This window comes from Periophthalmus magnuspinnatus, chromosome 20, assembly GCF_009829125.3.
Source record: "Periophthalmus magnuspinnatus isolate fPerMag1 chromosome 20, fPerMag1.2.pri, whole genome shotgun sequence".
Classification (NCBI taxonomy): Eukaryota; Metazoa; Chordata; class Actinopteri; order Gobiiformes; family Gobiidae; genus Periophthalmus; species Periophthalmus magnuspinnatus.
This window is the reverse complement of record NC_047145.1, coordinates 10,744,646-10,765,063: the sequence shown is the minus strand read 5'-3', so window position 1 is coordinate 10,765,063 and position 20,418 is coordinate 10,744,646. Positions and strand designations below refer to the sequence as shown.

Below are 20,418 nucleotides of genomic sequence, written 5' to 3'. Positions count from 1 at the left end.
AGTAAAAAATATTTTGTAAAACTATACTACTCAAATAACTTAAGGAGTAACTGTTGGGATGTGTCATCTGATTTATAATTTGAAGTCAAATGATAAATAAAGCTTTAGACACTTGTAGACTTTCCAAGAGTAATCAAAACTTTTATTCAAGTAAGAGTAGAGTTACTTCAATGAAAAATATTACTCAAGTAGGAGTAAAAGTATGCAGCTATAGAAAAGTACCCAGAAAAGTACAATTTCTATAAAAAGGTCCTCAAGTAAATGTAACTGAATAAATGCAATTGAATTCTACCCATCTCTGGTTATAAGTATCGTTCAGTGAGGCACTTTGTCCTCTGCGCGCACCGACATTTCGAGACTCTGCGCACTGCACTGTTGGCCATTACGCACGGCACCCCGAATTTCTCCGCAAGCCTGTCAAAACAAAAACAACTACAACAACATTGATAGAGAAGGCGCGCACCTCCACTTCTATCTGTGAAGCGCACGGAGGAGTGGGCGTGTCCAATTTGGCACCAGCACGCGTTTACTATGAACGCGTCTCATTTGCCATTTGGATCTTGGCATGAGCTCCGTGACAGTATAATCTTTCTATCCTGCGCGTAATGGGACCTCTCTCTGGCCACATGGGTTGACTTGGTTTTACGCGCGGAGCTCCACACGCTTTTACTTCACTCCCGTCCCGCTGTGGATCAACTTCTCACGGCATGATTGTATCCAACGTGAGCTGCTTCGCCACTGTCACCACGGAGGAGCAGCGGCAGCATTTGTCCAGCACGGTGCCCCCTGCTTCTTCTTCATCATCATCATCATCTTCTCCCGCTGCGTCCCCGCCGTCTCTCACTCCCACGGGACACTTCGTAGTAGCGGTGTACCTGGGCGTCATAGGCACGGTGGGCTTCCTCACCAACTTCCTGGTGCTCACGCTGTTCTGCCGATACCGGGCACTGCGCACGCCCATGAACCTCATGTTGGTGAGCATCTCCACCAGCGACCTGCTCGTGAGCGTGCTCGGGACCCCGTTTAGCTTCGCGGCCAGCACCCAGGGGCGATGGCTCATAGGGCGCGCGGGGTGCGTGTGGTACGGCTTCGTCAACGCGTGTTTGGGTAAGTACATGGAGTCTACGATGGACTTTTTCATAGGATAGGGTCGGTTGCGGCGTCTGCTGTCTGAACGAGGAGCTAATAACACTATGAACAAGCATGAAATAAGCGAATTCAGTCGTGCTTAAAATGAACTGGGTATATTCTGGCTGGCGAAGTTTGATAAGTTATTTTTTTATTGTGAAGTGAAAATAAGAAATCATTTTTATTACATACAGATAGTGGTGATACGCGGGCATCTTCATGTCACCTGTGCGCTTAATGAAGGCTAATAGTCTTGATTTCGACGTGGTTGCATCCAGGTTAAGTCTTAGTTTAACCTTGCTTAAGTCTTACGCTATGAGAAATTTATGGATTTGGTCTCAAGGTTTAGTTTAGATAAGATGTAGTCTGTCTGTCTTTCAAAAGATTTTTTGTGTCCCACTGGTTATTGTTTACCAGAGGAAGGTAGAGTAGTCAAAAAAAATTACTCAAGTAAGAGTAAAGTTACTTCAAACTAATATTACTCAAGAAGTACGAAGTACCAGTCCAAGATATAAAAGTATTATACTTACTACTTAAGTAAGAGTAACTGTAGCAAAGTAACATCTGATTTATAATTTGAAGTTTATGTAATTTGAAGGACAAAACATTGAATTATGCACAAAATCTGGCAAAAGATAGACACAAAAATGAGAAAAACATCTGAAAGAGCAGTGCAAGAAACACAAATATTCAAATAATTTCATATTGCCATGATAAATCTTTTGTCACTTGTAGACTTGGGTAACCAAAACCTTTACTCAAGTAAGAGTAATGTTACTTCAATAAAAATGTTACTCAAGTAGAAAGCTGGCTAGATAAGTACTCAGAGATGTACAATTTCTGCAAAAACAACAACTCAAAAACAACGTAAATGTAACCTAAGTACTGCCCACCCCTGCTGGTTACTACTGTTAAAACATAGTTAAGTTTGTTTGACCTAATCCCAGTTTGAGAACTGGACAGAGAGGTTCAGTAGTTGCAAATTCCCACAATTGTGGAAGTGCTCACATCTCCCCAGTGGCCCTCTTTCCCTTTCTCTGGAAAATTACACCATTATCAGCTATGTAACTTACTGAGTGAAATTCATTAAATTAGATGCCATTTTACAGGCTTTTACTCTTAAGATGACCAATTTGAGTGCAATGGTTTGAATTACTAGAAAGGGTGACCAGCCCGGGTTGGGATGGTTGGTATAAATACAGTTGTGAAATAAATGAATAATAGTCAAGTCAAATCAAATTTATTCATAAAGCACAAAAACAAATACAGCTGCCCAAAGTGTTGTGCAAAGGCAATATAAAGTGCAATCTTATAAAACAAAACATGCGAAAACAATAAAATAATCCAATACAAGTGCCCTGCTCAGCTTGTGTTAAAAGTCAGTGCAAACAAATGAGTTTTTAACAAAGATTTAAAAAAAAAAATATTTAAAGATTTGGCTGTTCTAATACCCAGAGGATATAACCGAGGGACTTTTTTTTTGCCTTATGGTCATTTTCAAGCACGGTGTTCTGTATTTTAGCTAATCAAATGACAATATATTTCCCTCTTTACCGTTGGTGGGTATCAAATTGGTCTAAAATTGGAACACCTGGGACATTACTTGTATGAAACTGGGATAAATTTGTGGTTTTTGATAAATCTGCTGGGGCAGAGGATACAGGGTTCAAACCTTGGACTGTCCCAGGTAGATAGGGACTTCTGGTCAGAATTATGGCGGAAAGGACTCAATATTATGTCTTCCAGCATTTTTGCCTGTACATTTGACAAGTAGTTTTAATGGATTGAGGGGTAAAGATTTAGAGGTTTATTTATTTTTTTCAAATTTACATATGACACACTTTACCTTTTATATGGATTAAAAAATAATATATATATATATATATATATATATATATATATATATATATATATATATATATATGATGAAATAACTAATTTACTTAGGACTTAGTGAAAATCTATCTTAAACCATCTGTAAATATTTTCTTGCGTGTAACTTTAATTCTGAAGCATTAAACAGTTTGTTTTGCTGATGTGGTCTAGAACCACCACCAAAAGCTGGCCTATAAGAATTGTACAATCTATAGCAGGGCTTACATATTGAAGTAAAAATGTAGTGTAATGAAGTTCATCAATTAACTTTTCACTTTTTACATGTATTCATCTGGGATATTATATATTTTGTTTTATTTTTATGAGAATTGTGTAAGCTTCACTCTTTTACTATTTCAACAAAAGTCATTTTTTTAAATAGACATCTAATGCATTGGGAATGAATTATTTTCTTAGTTCAGACTGTTCACCAAAGTCATATTAGCACAATACATTAGCATGTATTATCCATCCCTAAAAATACTTGACTAACTTAATGAATTCTCTAACACTTCTGGCAATTAGCACATAGCAATGTTGCAATGCAATTGACTTTTCATCTGCAGAAATTTAAATTGACAGTTTTAAGTCCATGAATCATCACCAGGACCATTCTAAGCATTTCTGCTGCCAAATCTCATTAATTACTACTGCGTGCTTACATTTTAGATCCTCTACACGATTTTTCCCTCATGTATTTACATTTGTCTTGCCCCAGTAGAGACATATTATATAAGCAGCTCCTGAGGTCAAAATAAGTTTTCTGTCTGCATCTAATTATAAAGCCTTTTATTATCTGATAATCAGGAAGTGTGCATTAGCATGCTATTTGCTGTTAGCTTTACTGTCATAGCAAAACCCGCTCTTGTCTCAGAGAGTTGTGAAAAGTGCTTCTAAACTCATAATGGTTAATTATTAGGATGCTTGAAATGCATAAGGGAAGTGAGGAATAACTTTGGACCACTGTAAACTGTTGAAAATGAACTAGTTCTGTTTTTCACATTTTTAAAACACTAACAATCAGGTACGACACCTTTAATTTTAAAACAAGCTCCATTTTTACCATTACACAATATCACTACTGCTTTGTAGAGGTTTAAGCCAGTAGAATTCTTTGAGTGCTAATATAACTATCTTTTGAATATATCCTCTCCATCCCTCTATTTGCACCTCATCCCCTCCTCCATCTCTCCTGGTCAATGCTTGTTCTAAATCAGTCATGTTTACTGTTCTATTGACTTTGGCTGTATACTGCTGGCGTGCTCCCATTCTGCAGAACACTTATGTTGAACAAGATCCTCATCACCTGCAGCTGTGAGCAGGTGATGTTATCCAAATACCACATTATCATCATCATATAAGTCTGCTCAAGCCTGTATAGCCATTGACTAAATCAAATTATCTTTTTCAGTGTTTAATCATTTTAAAAAGTTGTATCCACATAAAAAAACATACCTGGATTTGGGTTTTGTATCATTGGCACACATTTCAGTTATGCTGCATACCTAGTTTGTTTCTCTCTCTAGAGCTCAGGACACCTCCTGGTGGCAGCTCAACATCAGCACATCCAAATCCATGAAGCTTCTCTGTGTTTTTAAAATCCAGCCATCTTTACCAAACTTGTTATCAAACTTCAGACTTTCTCACTTAATCACTACAGACAGTTTAAAGTGAGCAGAGTTTGCTTTTAGCTACTTACAAATGGCTTTCATTATGTCAAAACTACAGCCAGCTAAGGGCTTTGAGACAAATACGTCATGTTGATTGGTTGATGTGTCATCACTGCGGAACAAGCCGAAAAATCAAGCTTGTTGCATCCAGTTGAGAGAAAACCACAAATGTCTTTCCTGACTACAAATGCACACAGCTCTTCCCTCTGCACAGTTTCCACAATCTGTATTTCTGCTATAATAGGTCAATGTACCTTTGTCGATGTCGCCCTATTTGTTTTGGTTTGTTTGGCGCTGACTTCCACCCAAACCCTGGCCCTGTGACTGGTCAGTCTCTGCACCACAGGCGACTGCTTCAGCTACAGCCTAACAAGATAGACTCTCAAGAGTTTGTGAACTTTCAAAAGTCACAAGATTTCATCTTGCTGGCAAGGTTAGCACTATGTAACTTTTGTGGTGAAGGGCCCAAAATCTGCTTGTCTCATGGAGATGTTATTGCTTTTTCTGGCATATTTTTACCTCCAACCATCACCTGTAATAAAAACATGAAAGGTAAGTTTAATGGCATTCTTGGCAAAGCAGTAACATCTCCCCACTAGAAATACTGCATGAACCTGGAAAGAAAAACAAAAAACAAAGCTAAGTTGAATTAATATTAAAGTATTAAAGGTCCTGAATAATGTGTACTCATTTACTTTTAGAGAGCAGCTATATCTCAAGAGAAAGGCCTGCTCCATTAGAGAGGAGCCAGGCTATATATGAAATAAAGATAAAACATGGAAAAAGCATCTCCTGATCACGCTGCATAATTAATATTTGTACATATTCTATGTGGATTTCAAAAACGTTTTGACTTTCTACCTGTCAAAGTAAAACAGTCTTGTTCAATGTCAAACAAAAGACAAAGTGAGTTTAGAATTTTACTCAGTCTGCATGGACCTCTTTAGTGTTCTTTATTTAACTTTGTCTGAATAATTATGTATGTTATCACTTTGTGTCATACTCATCTATCTGTTAGTGCACATGTGTCAAACTCAAGGCCTGTGGGCCAAGTGTGGCCTGCCATGTCATTTTATGTGGCCCATGACAAGGTCAATAAAAGGTATGACAGTCTTAAAATGTCAGTTCATCAGGAGATACGCAGTTACACATCGGCAATTTTTACATCTGTGCAAATGGATATGCAATATTTGTAACAATAAGTAATAAATACAGAAACTGTTAATTAACTAGTTACATTTATACTGTCTTAAAATTACATCTGGGTCTTTGAGGGCAATCATTTTGCTGATGTGGCCCCCGGTGAAAATGAATTTGACACCCCTGTGTTACTGTCATGTCTCCTCTGGTCTTGGGGCCCATGATAAACATCACAATGGGACCTCCAACCCACACATCCTTCTCTTGGCTTTTGAATGTATTCAAATCAAATAAGTCTTTTTTAATAGAATGGTTTTCATATAAAAAGGAATCATTGCTGACCACTGAACATCCATTCTTAACATGCATATAGCAAATCTCCAAATCTTTCCTCACATGTCTCCCTCCATTCCTCCTCCCTCCATCTATACTCTAAAGCTCTCTTCTCTCAGGGGGAATCTTTCTGGCGGTCAGGTGCTTTTCTCAGTCCACTGTTCACTTAAATCCCTTGCTCCCACTTTAGTCCTCCAACCATGCTGGCAAAACCACTCTGCTGCTCCTGACAGGTGAGAAAGAATCCAGGCTGAGCTTTAAGGACCTCCAATTCCTCTTGTCACCCAACTTGTAGTCTATCTCTTGCCTGCTCACACAATCTCCGGTACCTGCTTTATTCACTGCCTGGGAGTTTCAATAACAATTTGGATATAAAGGGAGGATATGGAAAAATGAAAAACACATACACGCAATGCACAGAAATGGACAGAATCAAAACAAAAGGATTAGAGGCCTCGCTTCACTAGAGGGAGGCAGGCGGAGGGAGGCAGTGGCTGGAAGGAATTCTACATACACTAAGTGCACTGGAGGCTGGAAGCTGCATATGGGAGTTTTAAATTGTAGTTATAGTTATTGTATAAGTTTATGTATGATGCATTTAGAGACAGTATGCATTCTTGTGGCTATATATCCATTTTAAACACGCTTTTAGTCTGTTTGGGATTAGTATTTTGCACTTTCTCACAATATATACATTTGGAAACTTAGTCTTCAAACTATACCTCTGTTTCTGATGATGCATTTTTACCTGTGATGCAACAATCCTAAATACAAATGGAGCATTTATGAGTGCTCAGACAAGATGACTTTGGATTTATGAAAGAGTGAATGAAGGAAAATACAACTATAGTACGTTTCTGATGAGGGGACAACAGTATGAATTAAACTTAGCATAATATGTTCTTTAAAATAATGGGGACATATTATTCTAAATCAACCTTTATGAAATTCTAACTATAATAGCAGTATTCCCTCATCATTAGTTTAGTCAAATTTGTATATTCATTGATTTATGAATGTCTCAGTAATCTTGTATTGTCCTGCATTTAAGGCTTGTGTGTATGAAGAGTGCAGTTGGGAACAAAAAGTCAATCTGTTTTAGATCAATACTAGACTATTGCAACTCCCTTACCCTCGGCCTGCCCCAAAATCTCTTCACAAATTTCAGCTGGTGCAGAATTCATCTCTGATTCTCTTCTCTTGTATAAATCCAATCTGAAAACCCATCTGTTCCAATGTTGCTTTTGCACATAAACCACAGTATACTAGTCACTGTTTGTTTTCAGTGCATTTTTTATTTCATTTAATTTGTCCTTCAAGGTGACATGGAGAGCTTTGAAAGGCGCCTATAAAATGTAATATTATTTTTATTAAAACTGAAGCGGAGGGTTGTGGAGGGTTTCCAGTCTACAGTGTTCAGTCTCCCTCAACAACCCTTCAACCCATGGAACATTTCAAAGCAGAGACAGCACAACAGTTATATTTAGTCTCATGATTCATGCCTGTGAGTCTTTAATCTGACATGGGCAGATCTATATGGTCTAACAATCTACTAATATACAGTACAATGGAGCGTAAAAAACCTCTATATATGGCCTATGATGAATACATATGAAAGTGAACTAAAAAGGTATTGAGCTTAATTGGTGGTATTCAGATTCTATAATGTGGTGACAGCAAGAGGCAGTTTTCCCTATTTCCCTGAAAATATCCAAAAGGTAAATTCACAAATGTTGAACCTGATGACTTTTAATGACTAGACCAGGGGTGTCCAAACTGCGGCACTCAGACCAATTTTAATTCTTCTGTTAAACTGGCTCAATTGATCAAAAGCAGTTATTTTTACAGTAGAGTCAACAAATTCTACTGCCATAACTTCAATGACATCACACTGCATTGTGATACAGACTCAAAATGAATATTTAAAGCCCTATTATAGGTATGGGGGCTCTGTCACAACTATGTAAAATGGACCCATATGAATGGGCCATAGTACTGATTGGTCTGTGGCGCTCCACTTCAAATATGATTCAAAATTTTTGGACATCCCTGGACTAGACCCATTCATTTTTTGTATTACATTGAATTTTCTTACTTAAGTTAAAGTACAGATGCAGGAGCCAAGAAATACTTAGTATCACATGAAAAAAATATACTTATATAAAAGTATTGAAGTGACCATTTAAAAATGTAAATCAGAGCAATTTGAATTTATTCAAATTGATTGAATCATTATATTTTGGAGTACTTTTCACTTATATATTTTTATTAGCTTAAACTCAAACCCCTAAGACAGGATGTGACAGGATGTGACAAACAGGTTTAAAAGCTTAACCATAAAGAAAAGTAGCGAAGTAAGAGTTAAAATTATCCACTGTAAAATGTGCTTAAATAAAGTACAGATACCTAAAAAAATATGTGCACTTCGTCGTCTTCCACCACTGATTTTAATGGTATTTATTTTAGCTGTGCTTGTAAGCTGCTTATCAAAAATAAGACATTATAATAAGCATTTTATAAGATAAGAGCCATAACGTGTCAAGTGTCATAAAGTATGAATCTAATGTTGCAACATTATCATGATGCAACATTAGATTCATAACGTTAGGACGATAAAAATAATTTAGATGCAAACAACACACAGTGGTCTCATTTTGGCTCTAAGAGCTGCTTTTACAATATATTTGTACTAGGGTAAAAACACTTTAAAAACTATTTATTTATTACATGAAAAAATCAGGCACATGAGCCAGCTGTGTTCCATACAATTAGCCATATTTCTGAACTATACTTACATTACATTGCTAAACTGGGTAGTACAGGACTAGATGTTTGTAATTAGAAACAACTGGCTGTAATCAGGGAAATCATGTGTGATGTTACATAGTACTTGAAGTTGCAGTGCCCACTTGAGCCATGACTCATTTTCTATACGTTTTTGATCAGAAAGCTGCCTGCAAATTAACCTAGTTACCACTAAAATTACTAACAAAACACTAGACACTGCAGACAATGCTATTACACCATATACACAGTTTAGTAGTGAAAGAACTTGATTTATTTCTGAGGGGTAAATCTTTTGGAGAGGGAGATGTGTATGATGATGGTGAAGAGTAGGTGACGGAGAGGCTGAGGAGGCTGATAGTTCTGCTGCTGCGGTGGAGATAGGGCACAGAGTAGCAGAAACAGTAGAAAAGAGGGGACTATCTTAGAGCATAAATCTGCTCCACAGCACTGCAACAGCAGCCCGAATCATATTAGAGAGCACAGTGAGACCACTCTCACCTATGTCCTTTGTCCCCTATGTCATTACTGTAGGCATATGAGAACCAGGAGGTGTTTTGGATTTATATCAGGATCACACAATGGAACTTTTCTGGAGGACGGTCCACCAGCTGCTTGTAGTTATTGCTTTTGCTGGAATGTTCCACTGTATGGCATTACACTTATATATTGGCTCACTGCTAGTTCAAATTAATGCAATTCCAATTCTCAAAGATTTCACACCACGTACCACCTAAGAAAAGATTTAGCTTTCTGGGTATCACTAGTTTTAAACCAGGTCTATAATATGACTGTTCCATGTCTATACGGCTGAACCAGGAACAAATTTGGACAACATCGTTGCTACAGTAGTTCTACCCAAGAAATTACCCAAAGGAGGACCAAAAAGTGCATACAACTGACTCTAAATTAAGCAAATCTTGGAACTGTAAAACCTTGTATACCACATGAAAGGAGCTTACACATACCACTATGAGAAACACATCTCTTGGAAACAAGCAGGTGTTGGACCCATCACCATAAAAGTACACATACATACATACATACATAGTGCACTTTAAATAACACATATTATGCACTATTGACTTTATTAAAGCTTTTAGCCATGTTATATTGTTATCCCCTCATAAAAAAAAAAAAAAAAAAAACATACCAGGAGTTCTTTTGGTTCACTCAAGCTTGTGACATTAATCCAAAGTTGTCTTCTCTGAGCATAAAAAAACCCAAAAATGCTCTATTCGCATAAAGTCAGTTTTGTTGCGTCATAGATAATACTCCAGAATTTCTCATGTGCAGTTTTTCATCTCATAAACCATCAACAGACGCATTCTACAGTCACATTGTGTTCACAATGAATGTATGGTTCTATTAGCATAGCATTCATAGGGGATTTGTTTACTTTTCCATTGCTGATTCATGTTTCTGACAGTAGAGAGAGCTCGAAATGAAGGTGAAGTTTATAATTCTCCAAATAAAATTTAAATATTTTATATTTTATTTTATATAGAAATTTTTATCTCAAGGTGACCAAAAGCATGTCTAAAGGCGAATTAAACCACAAGAATACATAATAGTTAGATCCCTGATAGTCATTAAAAAGCTACTTACTGACCACACATTTTAATTGATTTTGTTTAACTATTCAAGTTATAACAACATTCTATAGGAGCAAAAACAACCACAAACATCTAGACTTTTACTATGCACTTGTAAACAGGCTCCTCAAAGCATATAGAAGCTCACATGTATCTTCTCTTCAACCCAAGTCATTATTATTTAAATCCATTTGGTTGAAGGCACATGCGGGATCAATCAAGGGTTAATTATGTAATACCTTGCATCACCCAATGTTCCCATGTGCGGAGCCATTATATGTATTAATGATTCCAATGTTAATTATGTGAAAAGTGGTGGGCATTGTTAAGTACAAAGGCCTGGGCATCCATTTTGAACAGACTTAATCTCTAAGTGTTGTGTTTGACATGGGAGATGTAAATTGGATTGTGCCATACTGACTAAGAAAGCAAATCGAATAAAAATAAAAATAATTAGCATTATGCTACTTATATATTGACCTATGTGTGTTTGCTTTTATTTGCATGATAAGTTGGAGCGTAAAGGAAAAATATGCAGTTTTCTCAGCAAGCTGTTATGTTATTAAAGGTTACATCTTATAGAAGGACACTGGTAAAGACATAATTCACACATTAAATCATATATGTACATATGCAAGGTGGGAGAAGTGTGTTGCCCAAGGACACAGTGGTAGAAGCACACTGATCCACAGTGTTTTATCTTTGAAGTTTTTTTCTAAATATCACTTCATTTAATGTTATAGTAGTTGTAGTAGAAAATAATTGTTGTAGTTTAGCATCAGTAAAGTGGCAGTTTTGGAAGAAAAGCAGTTTGTTTGTTTTTTATATGCAAATACAGGAAGTAGCGCTGAGAAAATGGAATTCTTCTGTTTATGTCATCAACACTAAATTCCATCCAAAATGCAGGGACCATTTACACATAAGAAACACATTTTTTCATGGTTCAAAAACATTCATTTAACAAAATAAAAGTGATATCATCAGGCAAATTCGATGAGCTTTGGCCCTTGTTTACAGTATGGTTTCTATGGTAACACTTATGGAATTTCCTCTGCTGCCGTGTCCAACCAGGAAGTTAAATTTTTAACTTCACCAAAATTGTCAAAGCATAGAAAAATAGGTTAGATGTTGAGCAAAATCTTATATGGTAAGTATACCAGATTTTCTAGTGAAATGTGATATGCTATTTTAGCGCTATTAAAGTGCTTATTTATTCTTCTCAACTTTTGTCTAAAATCCCAATACTACAATGTACTTTTAAGATAAGATGTTTTGTACATATTATTTGAAGTTATATAACAGATTTGCACCTGGAAGACTCCTACGCATTTTAAAGTCCATAAACTATCAATGGAGTGGACACTACATTTTAGCCTTCCACTTGCGACCACATGCATTTGTCCGATGGATAAAATGTCTTAGTAGGGTTGATCAATTTGGAATCTATTCAAGGTTTACATTTTAAACACATCCCGAAGCATTAACACTTTAGAGAAGACTACAATATGAGCCAATTTATTAATAGAAGACTCCCATGCATTTCAGAACATATTTGCAGAGTCTAAACTACAGGGATATCAGCTTTATTTTACACAATAATGAATAAAGGAAATTATGTTACTTAAATATAAATATAATTTCTTTAATTGATTTTGAAGTTGCAATCATTCAAACTGCCTTTTTGATTTGATTGCAAAGTTAGAAAATGCAAAATACTAGCACACAGGTGTAAAACATATTGAGTATAAAAAAAAATATGATGCTGTGGAGAGTAGTTCAATGTACAACTTTAAGTAATACAGCTAACAAAACAAAAGTACAGAAAACAAACCTAGAACTAGTCGAAGGCCTACAAGTGTCTCAGTGTCTTTACAAAGTCACAACAGTCACACAAAGACACAGAACAAATGTGGCATGCTGTTTTAAGGTGTGACAGCTGCAGATGAGTGACCAGGCTCCAGGGTGTCGTACCATTCAGCATATAGGGCCCAGGAGCCAATAGGTGCCAGCTTACAAGCAATGCACCAATTGCAGGAGAGGTCTGTCGGTTCAAAGCTTGCACACAGAAACAGGGATCAGCAGCAGGGATGACACATATGGCTGTAGGAAGAGCTGGAGTCCTGGGCCCGTAACTTTTTGATTTGATTGTGATGTTAGAAAATGCAAAATACTAGCTCAGGTGTAAAACAAATTTAGTAGAAGAAAAAAAAATACAATGCTGTGTGTAATCAGTGGTCCCGCAGTTGTGGCTGGAGCTGGAGACCCCCCAAGAAGCCCTGAGCACCCCCCCCCCCCCCCCCCCCTCCCCCCCCCCACACACACACTGATTAGGCCTGATTACAGACAGAGATAATGAAGCTAATGACCTGCAAGATTAATCGCAATTGAATCGAAAATCACAATTTAAATAGATGCAATTAGCAAGGCTGCAATTTTTGAAGTACCATAATTTCCACCACAAGCAACAAAACATCCTGTCTTATTCTGCATAAAAAGCTGCTAATCCTGTAGTTTAATCTTCCATGAAATGCCGTTCTTGTATTAGTTTGTCATTTCATGTTTCAGTCTTTTTGTAATGTCTTCTAGACATGTTTCGAACGTGTGAGCTTTGAACAGAATCCTATTATTAAAATATAAATTGCAAATCAAACTGCTAAAGCACAGCTGCCTGCTAACACTAAGAGGTTCTGTTTGCAGCCAAAACAGAACAGAGGAGGTAGAGATGCCAGAAATGATTTACTCAAGTAAAAGTACAGATCAACTAATAATTGATGTAGAAATAAAAAAAGAACTTCTGTATTTATGGAAAATTGCAGTGTGGGAGCATGGGTAACGTAGGCTTATGTAAGGATATGCCAATCCGATACTGGGATTGGATATCACCACCGATACTGAAAATTAGCAGGATCCAGTATCTGCTTCCAAATATTGGTTCAGCCGATATCCTGGTTGGAGATATTAATCAGTGTAATAATGTTTGTTAATAATGTTGTTCTATACTTACTGGAGGGATGAATAACACTGGAGGGATAAAATAACAGTCATGTTATTTTTGTTTAAAGCAGAACTAAAAGCCTCGTTTCCCTATGAGGTCCAAAGCGGGACCGCTGGAGGTACTCCTTCCAAAGGGGTCTGTACGCTTGGGACCTAGGACTGGCTTGCAGGGGGCGGTGCTAGTCACGCCCACGCCCCATTGGAGGACCGAGTTGCGTTTCCATGCTCTGGGTACGGCTCTGGGTTCATGAGCAGGGGCGATAAATAAAATCTAAATTGTACCTGAATTATACTCTGATATACTCTATATGCTGATCTCAACGAATTATAAAAACGACATTTAGTATTCCAAGTGCTGTGGGACGAGGCTAAAAGCTAAATTCTGGCATAAACACTAAACTAATTCTGGTTTCTCATCAATTTATTGCATTTATTTAATTTATCTACACCTCTACAACTGTGTTTTAACCTCTCTTTATTTGATGCATTGTGTTTGCCAGTGCTAATTGCATTATATGCTGCAAATGTAAGATTTTTTAAATCTTGACCAGAGTGGCGTGCATCGGTAAACAGGAAACAGATGGCTAGGTAAGTTTTGCGAAGCATTTCAGCTGAACATATATGTTGTTATCATTGGAAATACGGTGGTACACATCCAGCTGCTAAAACATATAAATTACTGCATACAGATGAAACAACAGTGTCTATTACAGAAGTAACCCCCACATGACAAGTGGTTTGATCACACGCAAATGCTGGGCATGAAGTTAGCCGTAGATATCACATCAGGGGTAAATTTGTTTACAACTATGGTGACACTAGCTGTACATATGATGAACGCAGATGTAACTGTGTACTAAATTAAACAATTATTCCAATTACATAACTAGAACAATGATACCACAAGTAATGTATTTAAAACTTGCATGGTCTTTAACATCATTGCCAGATCTGCACTGCTCTTCCTTAAGCTTTCTCCATTCCTTAAAACACCTTCCCCAGACTGACTTTGAGATGTGAGCTCTGGCCCTGTCCTCGGACAAAGGCTTCCTCTGTCTTTTAGCTGGTTGTGCCATGGCTGTCACCTCACAAAATGAACACTGAACATTTATTCTTGTAGTAAATTGTGGCCAGCGCCGGTAAGGGGTGTGTCACTAGCTCAGTTGCCTGTGTGTATATTGAAATAACAAGAACAGAAAGTTGACCATGGGTTGGTGGCAACCAAGTTGTATGTGTTTTTTCCACTCAGAGACAGCTGGGGGAGCCAGCGAACCCTTCAAACACTCCAAAATCACCTTTTTTAACCACCAGAGTGACTTTGAAAGACATTAGATAAGTTAAAATTTTTACTTAGTTATGTTTTAAAGGAAATAAATGTTGTTTTCGGCCTCTGTACTGGTATTGACTGATATCGGGTAACAACACATACTTAAATCTCTAGTACTGAGTCAGTTTCAGAATTGAATACGCTAGATCGGTGCATTCCCAGACTTGTGAGCTGAGCTTCAGACAAAATCTTACATCTTATTTTGCATAATATCTACTCTTTCAAAGATCTAGGGTCCATCTCTGGATATGGATCCCAGGGCACTGCTGTGTGGTCCCCTATCGCTCCTGCCTAGGTTGCCTTGAGGCACTGTTTAATTAATGCATTAAATGCAAGGAGAAAAAAACCAAAACTAACGGACACTTAAGTACACAGATTCAACACAATTTATTTACTATAACTGGTGATCTGCTTCAGTGAACTTCAAACTGCATCAAACCCAAAACAGATAGCAAGCATAATTGCTGACTTGCATTCATCTTAAATGTAAGTAGTGAAACTGGAACCCCAATTTACATTTTATAATTATGTGTGTTATTTATTGTGACTTATGGGGCTGCAAGATGAATCACAGTTGAATCAAAATTGCAATCTGAATGGCAAGGGCAAGGCAAGTTTATTTGTATAGCACAATTTGTACACAAAGTAATTAAAAGTGCTTTACAGAATAAGAAAGACATTAAAATCGCACAAATCAAAAAATAAATAATCACAAATAATCATCATAAAATTAACATTAAAACAGAAGAGTGCAGAATAAAAACCTTTCAGTCACATATACAGCTAAAAAGTACTGTTTTGAGCCTGGATTCAAACATTGTCAAAGTAGAGGCCTGTCTCACATCTGCAGGAAGATTGTTCCAGGTTTTAGCTGCATAAAACTGAAATGCTGATTCCCCATGTTTAGTCCTGACTCTGGGCACCAGCAGGAGTCCGGTCCCTGAAGTCCTCAGAGTGTGAGATGGTTCATGTGGCACTAACATGTCAGAGATGTACTTTGGTGCTGGTCCATGGAGAGACTTGTGCACAGGCAGAGCTGCTTTAAAGTCTATTATTTGAGCTACAGGAAGCCAGTGTAGAGACCTGAGCACAGGGCTTATGTGCTTGTACTTCCTGGTTCTAGTCAGGACCTGAGCAGCAGCATTCTGGATGTACTGCAGCTGTCTTAACACTCGTTTGGAGAGGCCAGAGAGCAGCTGTTACAGTAGTCTAACCTACTGGAGACAAATGCATGGATAAGTCTCTCTAAGTCTGTCTTTGACAATATACCTTTGATTTTTGCAGTGTTTTTTAGGTGGTAAAAGTCTGCAGATTGCTGTTGATTTGATGTGGCTGTTAAAGTATGGACACAATTAGCAACCTACCATAAATTCCTTCACAAACAACAAAACATCCCATCTTATTTTGCCTAAAAAACATCCATCATGTAGTTTAGAGCTACTCAAACATTTTCTGAAATGTGATTCTTCTGTTAGTTTGTCAGATCATATTTTAGTTTTACTTTTGTTCAATTCTCCTGAACATGTTTGAAATGTGGACTTTGAACAGAATCCTCTTTTCAAACAATGCTTGTCAGAAAAATTTTATATTTTTCCCAAAATCGTTCATCCCTAGTGATCATGTCATAGTTACAAAGTCAGTGTTATAGTTTGCCACGTCAGTCTTTATTGATTGAAAACAGCCGTTGGACTCATCCCCCTCTCGGCCCATGATCTCTGCAGTGCATTGTGTACTGTACATCGATTCCCTGTGCTCTTAAGAGAATGCCCTTAAGACTTTCTGTGATAGATGGTGAATAAATGGGGCAGATTTATCTTTCTATTAGGGTGCAGTACTTTTGTGTTCTGTTTTTTTTCCCCTACTCTTGCCTGTGTTTGTGCTGTTATGGTTGTATTTGAGGCTGTAGTAATCTTGTAGAGGCAGAGAGAGTGGAGTACAGTGCATGTCACATAGGAACACCTCCACTGGCCCTAAAGAGTTTGTCCACTTTTAATCAATGATCAAATCACGCAGCAAGTGCAACAAACACTAATCTTTGTTAGTCTATTATTCTGAATTTGATGTAATCTGGATAAAATTACCACTTACACCCCCAAGTGACAATTAAGGGCTTTGATTATGTACTTGAAACATGTGACCACACAGATTATTATGTAATCAAATGTCTAGGTAACGTGTTCAGTTTTGTATTATTTTACTTTGATTTATACAATAATTCAATGATATAATTTTCTTGTTTATTCCAAAAAAATACCTTTTTCTTTTTTGAATTATTTGTTTTTTGAATGACAACAAATCATTTGTTCAAGGGGCTGTACACATTTGTTTTCATGTAATAAAAACTGTGTTGCCCCAGTACACATATTTGTTAAACAGCTCATAGGGTCAAAATAAGACCACTGTGTACTGTCTGCATCTATTATAAAGGACATTTAACATCAGCAAACCAGCAAGTAACCTGCACAAATGAGTATCTAGTTTTGATAAAAATTTTGAGCATCGATTATTTTCTGGTTATACATACTTTTGAGAACCCCAGCTGTAAGTAATGCTATTGTTCCATGCTTGTTTCTTCCAGCATCGTGTCTCTGATCTCACTGGCTGTCCTGTCCTATGAGCGCTACTGCACCATGATGAAGCCCACCATGGCGGACGGCAGGGACTACCGCGCGGTGCTGGTGGGGATCTGCTTCTCCTGGCTCTACTCTCTGTTGTGGACAGTGCCCCCCCTGCTGGGCTGGAGCAGATATGGGCCTGAGGGGCCTGGGACTACCTGCTCGGTGGACTGGAAGACACAGACGGCCAACAATATCTCGTACATAGTGTGTCTGTTCGTCTTCTGCCTCCTCCTGCCCTTCGGTGTTATCTTGTACTCGTATGGCAAGCTGCTTCAGGCCATCAGACAGGTAAGAGTACTTGAGAGAACTTTTTAAAGTGGGAATAAAACACTTCGCCCACAACCACATTTCAGATAGAGACGGTGTAATTCCTCATTCATCTAGGTCCAATGTAGAAGACGTTTTCAGTGGTAGTCTCTTTTAATGGTCATTTATGATGATTATTTGTGATTATTTATGTTTGATTTGTGTGATTTTAATGTCTTTCTTATTCTGTAAAGCACTTTGAATTACCTTGTGTACGAATTGTGCTATACAAATAAACTTGCCATTGCCTTGCCTAGTCAATCTGTTTTTGCAATCAAGATATTTGGCTCCCATCCAGCAGCCATTTTGAAAGTCTTGATTGCAAAAACATTGTCCAGATGACTACTGCTGAAACCCGTCTCTACATGTGAAATGGAGCTGCTAATTGGGCAGTATCTGAAGGACTGAAGAAGAGAGTGAGGGAGGAGGAGGGGCAGGGTCTGGACATATGAGGAAGAGTGTGATTGGTCCTGTTGGTCTAACAAGTATCCTCGCTGCAAACTCCACCCCTGCAGCTCTTTGAAACACCTGGCTGTAATCATGCCAGTCCTGCATGATGTCACATAATACTTGAAAATGCAATGGCTACTGAAGATTGACATATGTCATAATTCTATACTAAATACCTAAAAAAGCCAAATATGTTTTCTTAAAGAGGGGGTATTATGCAAAATCAACCTTTTGGAGCTTTTCCACCCTGTTATAATGTTGTTCCCTCATCAAAAACATGCCTGAAGAGTTTTTATTTGTATATGTTATCCATTCCTGTTTGAGTAATTTTGTAATCTGTCCCGGGCCTTATTTAACCCCTCCTTATGGTTAGCAGTACAAGCCAGTCCCAAATATACTAAAGCAGGATACAAAACTAAAATACACTACAAGTTCACAAACCTGATGTGATGCAATAGTTTTATTAGCGAAATGCAAGCCGATTGAAATGTGATGGCACCCTGAAGCGTGAGAGCAAAGAGAGGGGGCATAAAAATGTTAATACATTTTTTTTTTGCCTCATATAATATTTTCAAAATAATAAAGGTAACATGGTGATCTAAATATGCTGTTAGCATATGTGTCAGCAATAAATACCTCATAGAAGTGTATACCCCCTCAGTAAATTTTTATATGCCTTATCTGGAATCATACTCATTATCTATGTACAAAAACTATCTTCACAAAGCCCCCCTTTTTTGGCGTTATTTAAAATATACCATAATGTATAAAATATTCTCTGCTTTCTATTGGTTATTTGTGTAAACAATACACTATATTTTAATATGTAAAAGCTTGGAATAACTAATACGTAAGGCTTCACAATTACCTTTCAAGTGGGTGGTCCGCCATCTGCTTACCTCATCCACATGCTATTGCTTTGCCTGAAATGTTCCACAGAATAGCATTGCAATCTTGCTTGTATTCAATGACAGATGTTTTTACTACAAAACCTTGAAAAACATTAATTCTTTCTGTGAGTTAGGGTTGCCTCTAGAGAGATTTGAACTGTAACTTGGCCTGGAAAGATAGGAGATAATATAATAGATGTAATGCAGCACTGTGAAACCAGAAAAGTTACATAGTGAATGAAAAGAGAGTTCAAAAGTACTTATTACTGTCTGGAAAAAACGGCAAATTATGATGTTTAACATACTAATCCAAATTTGGATCTGTTTCTTTCAAGTTTTGAGTTGAAAGTTATGATAGCCTTATAGTCCACATCTGAAGGTGCACACTTAAAGGTGCTCTTGAGTGGTTTAAGACTGGGGTTACCTATAGATTACCAGCTCTGCATATCTTTGACGCCACGCTACGCTGACCCTTGATTCACACCTTATTTGACTTTTGCCTGCACTCTGGTATATGACTCCCAGATGGACCAGCACACAGCCAATGATAATGTTATAATGTTGGCGATTAAGGGCTCTGAACCAACTTATCTTATCTGCTATCTAAAGTGATTTCTCGTGCGGTTTAGACTTCCAGACAGTCTGAGCTTAGTTCAGGCAGTAGATTCACAGGCCAACCGTGGATGTGAGGGAAACAATATAACAAAATAGCTAACGTTAAAATATGGTGGAGCTGGAAGATTCATTGAAATCAAATTTTTTAATGAACACCATCAGGAAATTGCAAAAGCTGGAATTTAAATACCATAATTTTCCTCACAAACAACAAAATATCTTGTCTTATTCTGCATAAGAAGTGCTAACACTGCAAATCTAATCGCAAATGCAATGCTTGTCAGAAAAAAATATTTTCGTTCAGCGCTAAAAGTCTAATGGCCAATGACTTCTTGTTAGACTGCGTTAAATGTCTAATATTGTCTATTATTCAGGCATGTTATGAAACTACAGATTGGTCGCCTCCTGCAATATAACTTGCAATTATGCTATAGGCCCGTGATTCTCAAACTGTAATGAGGAAAGACACTGACCATGCTAACTTCTTATGCTGAAACATAGCTATTCCAGGGATTTGCAAAATGACGTAGGACATAAGCAGGTAGAGTTTTGGGGAAAAAAACATAATTGTCATCTTGTCTATAATTGATAAAAATTTGCATTATTTAGTATTTAGATCTGTGCTGTAAGCTCAAAGCAAGTCTCTGAAGGCGTATGCACTTAAGAAACTTAGAAGAGCATCACGCTTTGGGC

The 20,418-nt window shown here is 37.5% G+C and overlaps 1 protein-coding gene across 1 annotated transcript; it reads left to right on the top strand.

Moving 5' to 3' along the window:
• Positions 1–707: 707 nt before the first annotated feature.
• LOC117388691 (pinopsin-like) lies at positions 708–19,456 on the top strand. Its single transcript, XM_055230281.1, has 3 exons — positions 708–1,111; positions 17,425–17,752; positions 19,358–19,456. Exons 1-3 carry the CDS (start codon positions 708–710, stop codon positions 19,454–19,456), a joined length of 831 nt encoding a protein of 276 aa, XP_055086256.1.
• Positions 19,457–20,418: the final 962 nt, after the last annotated feature.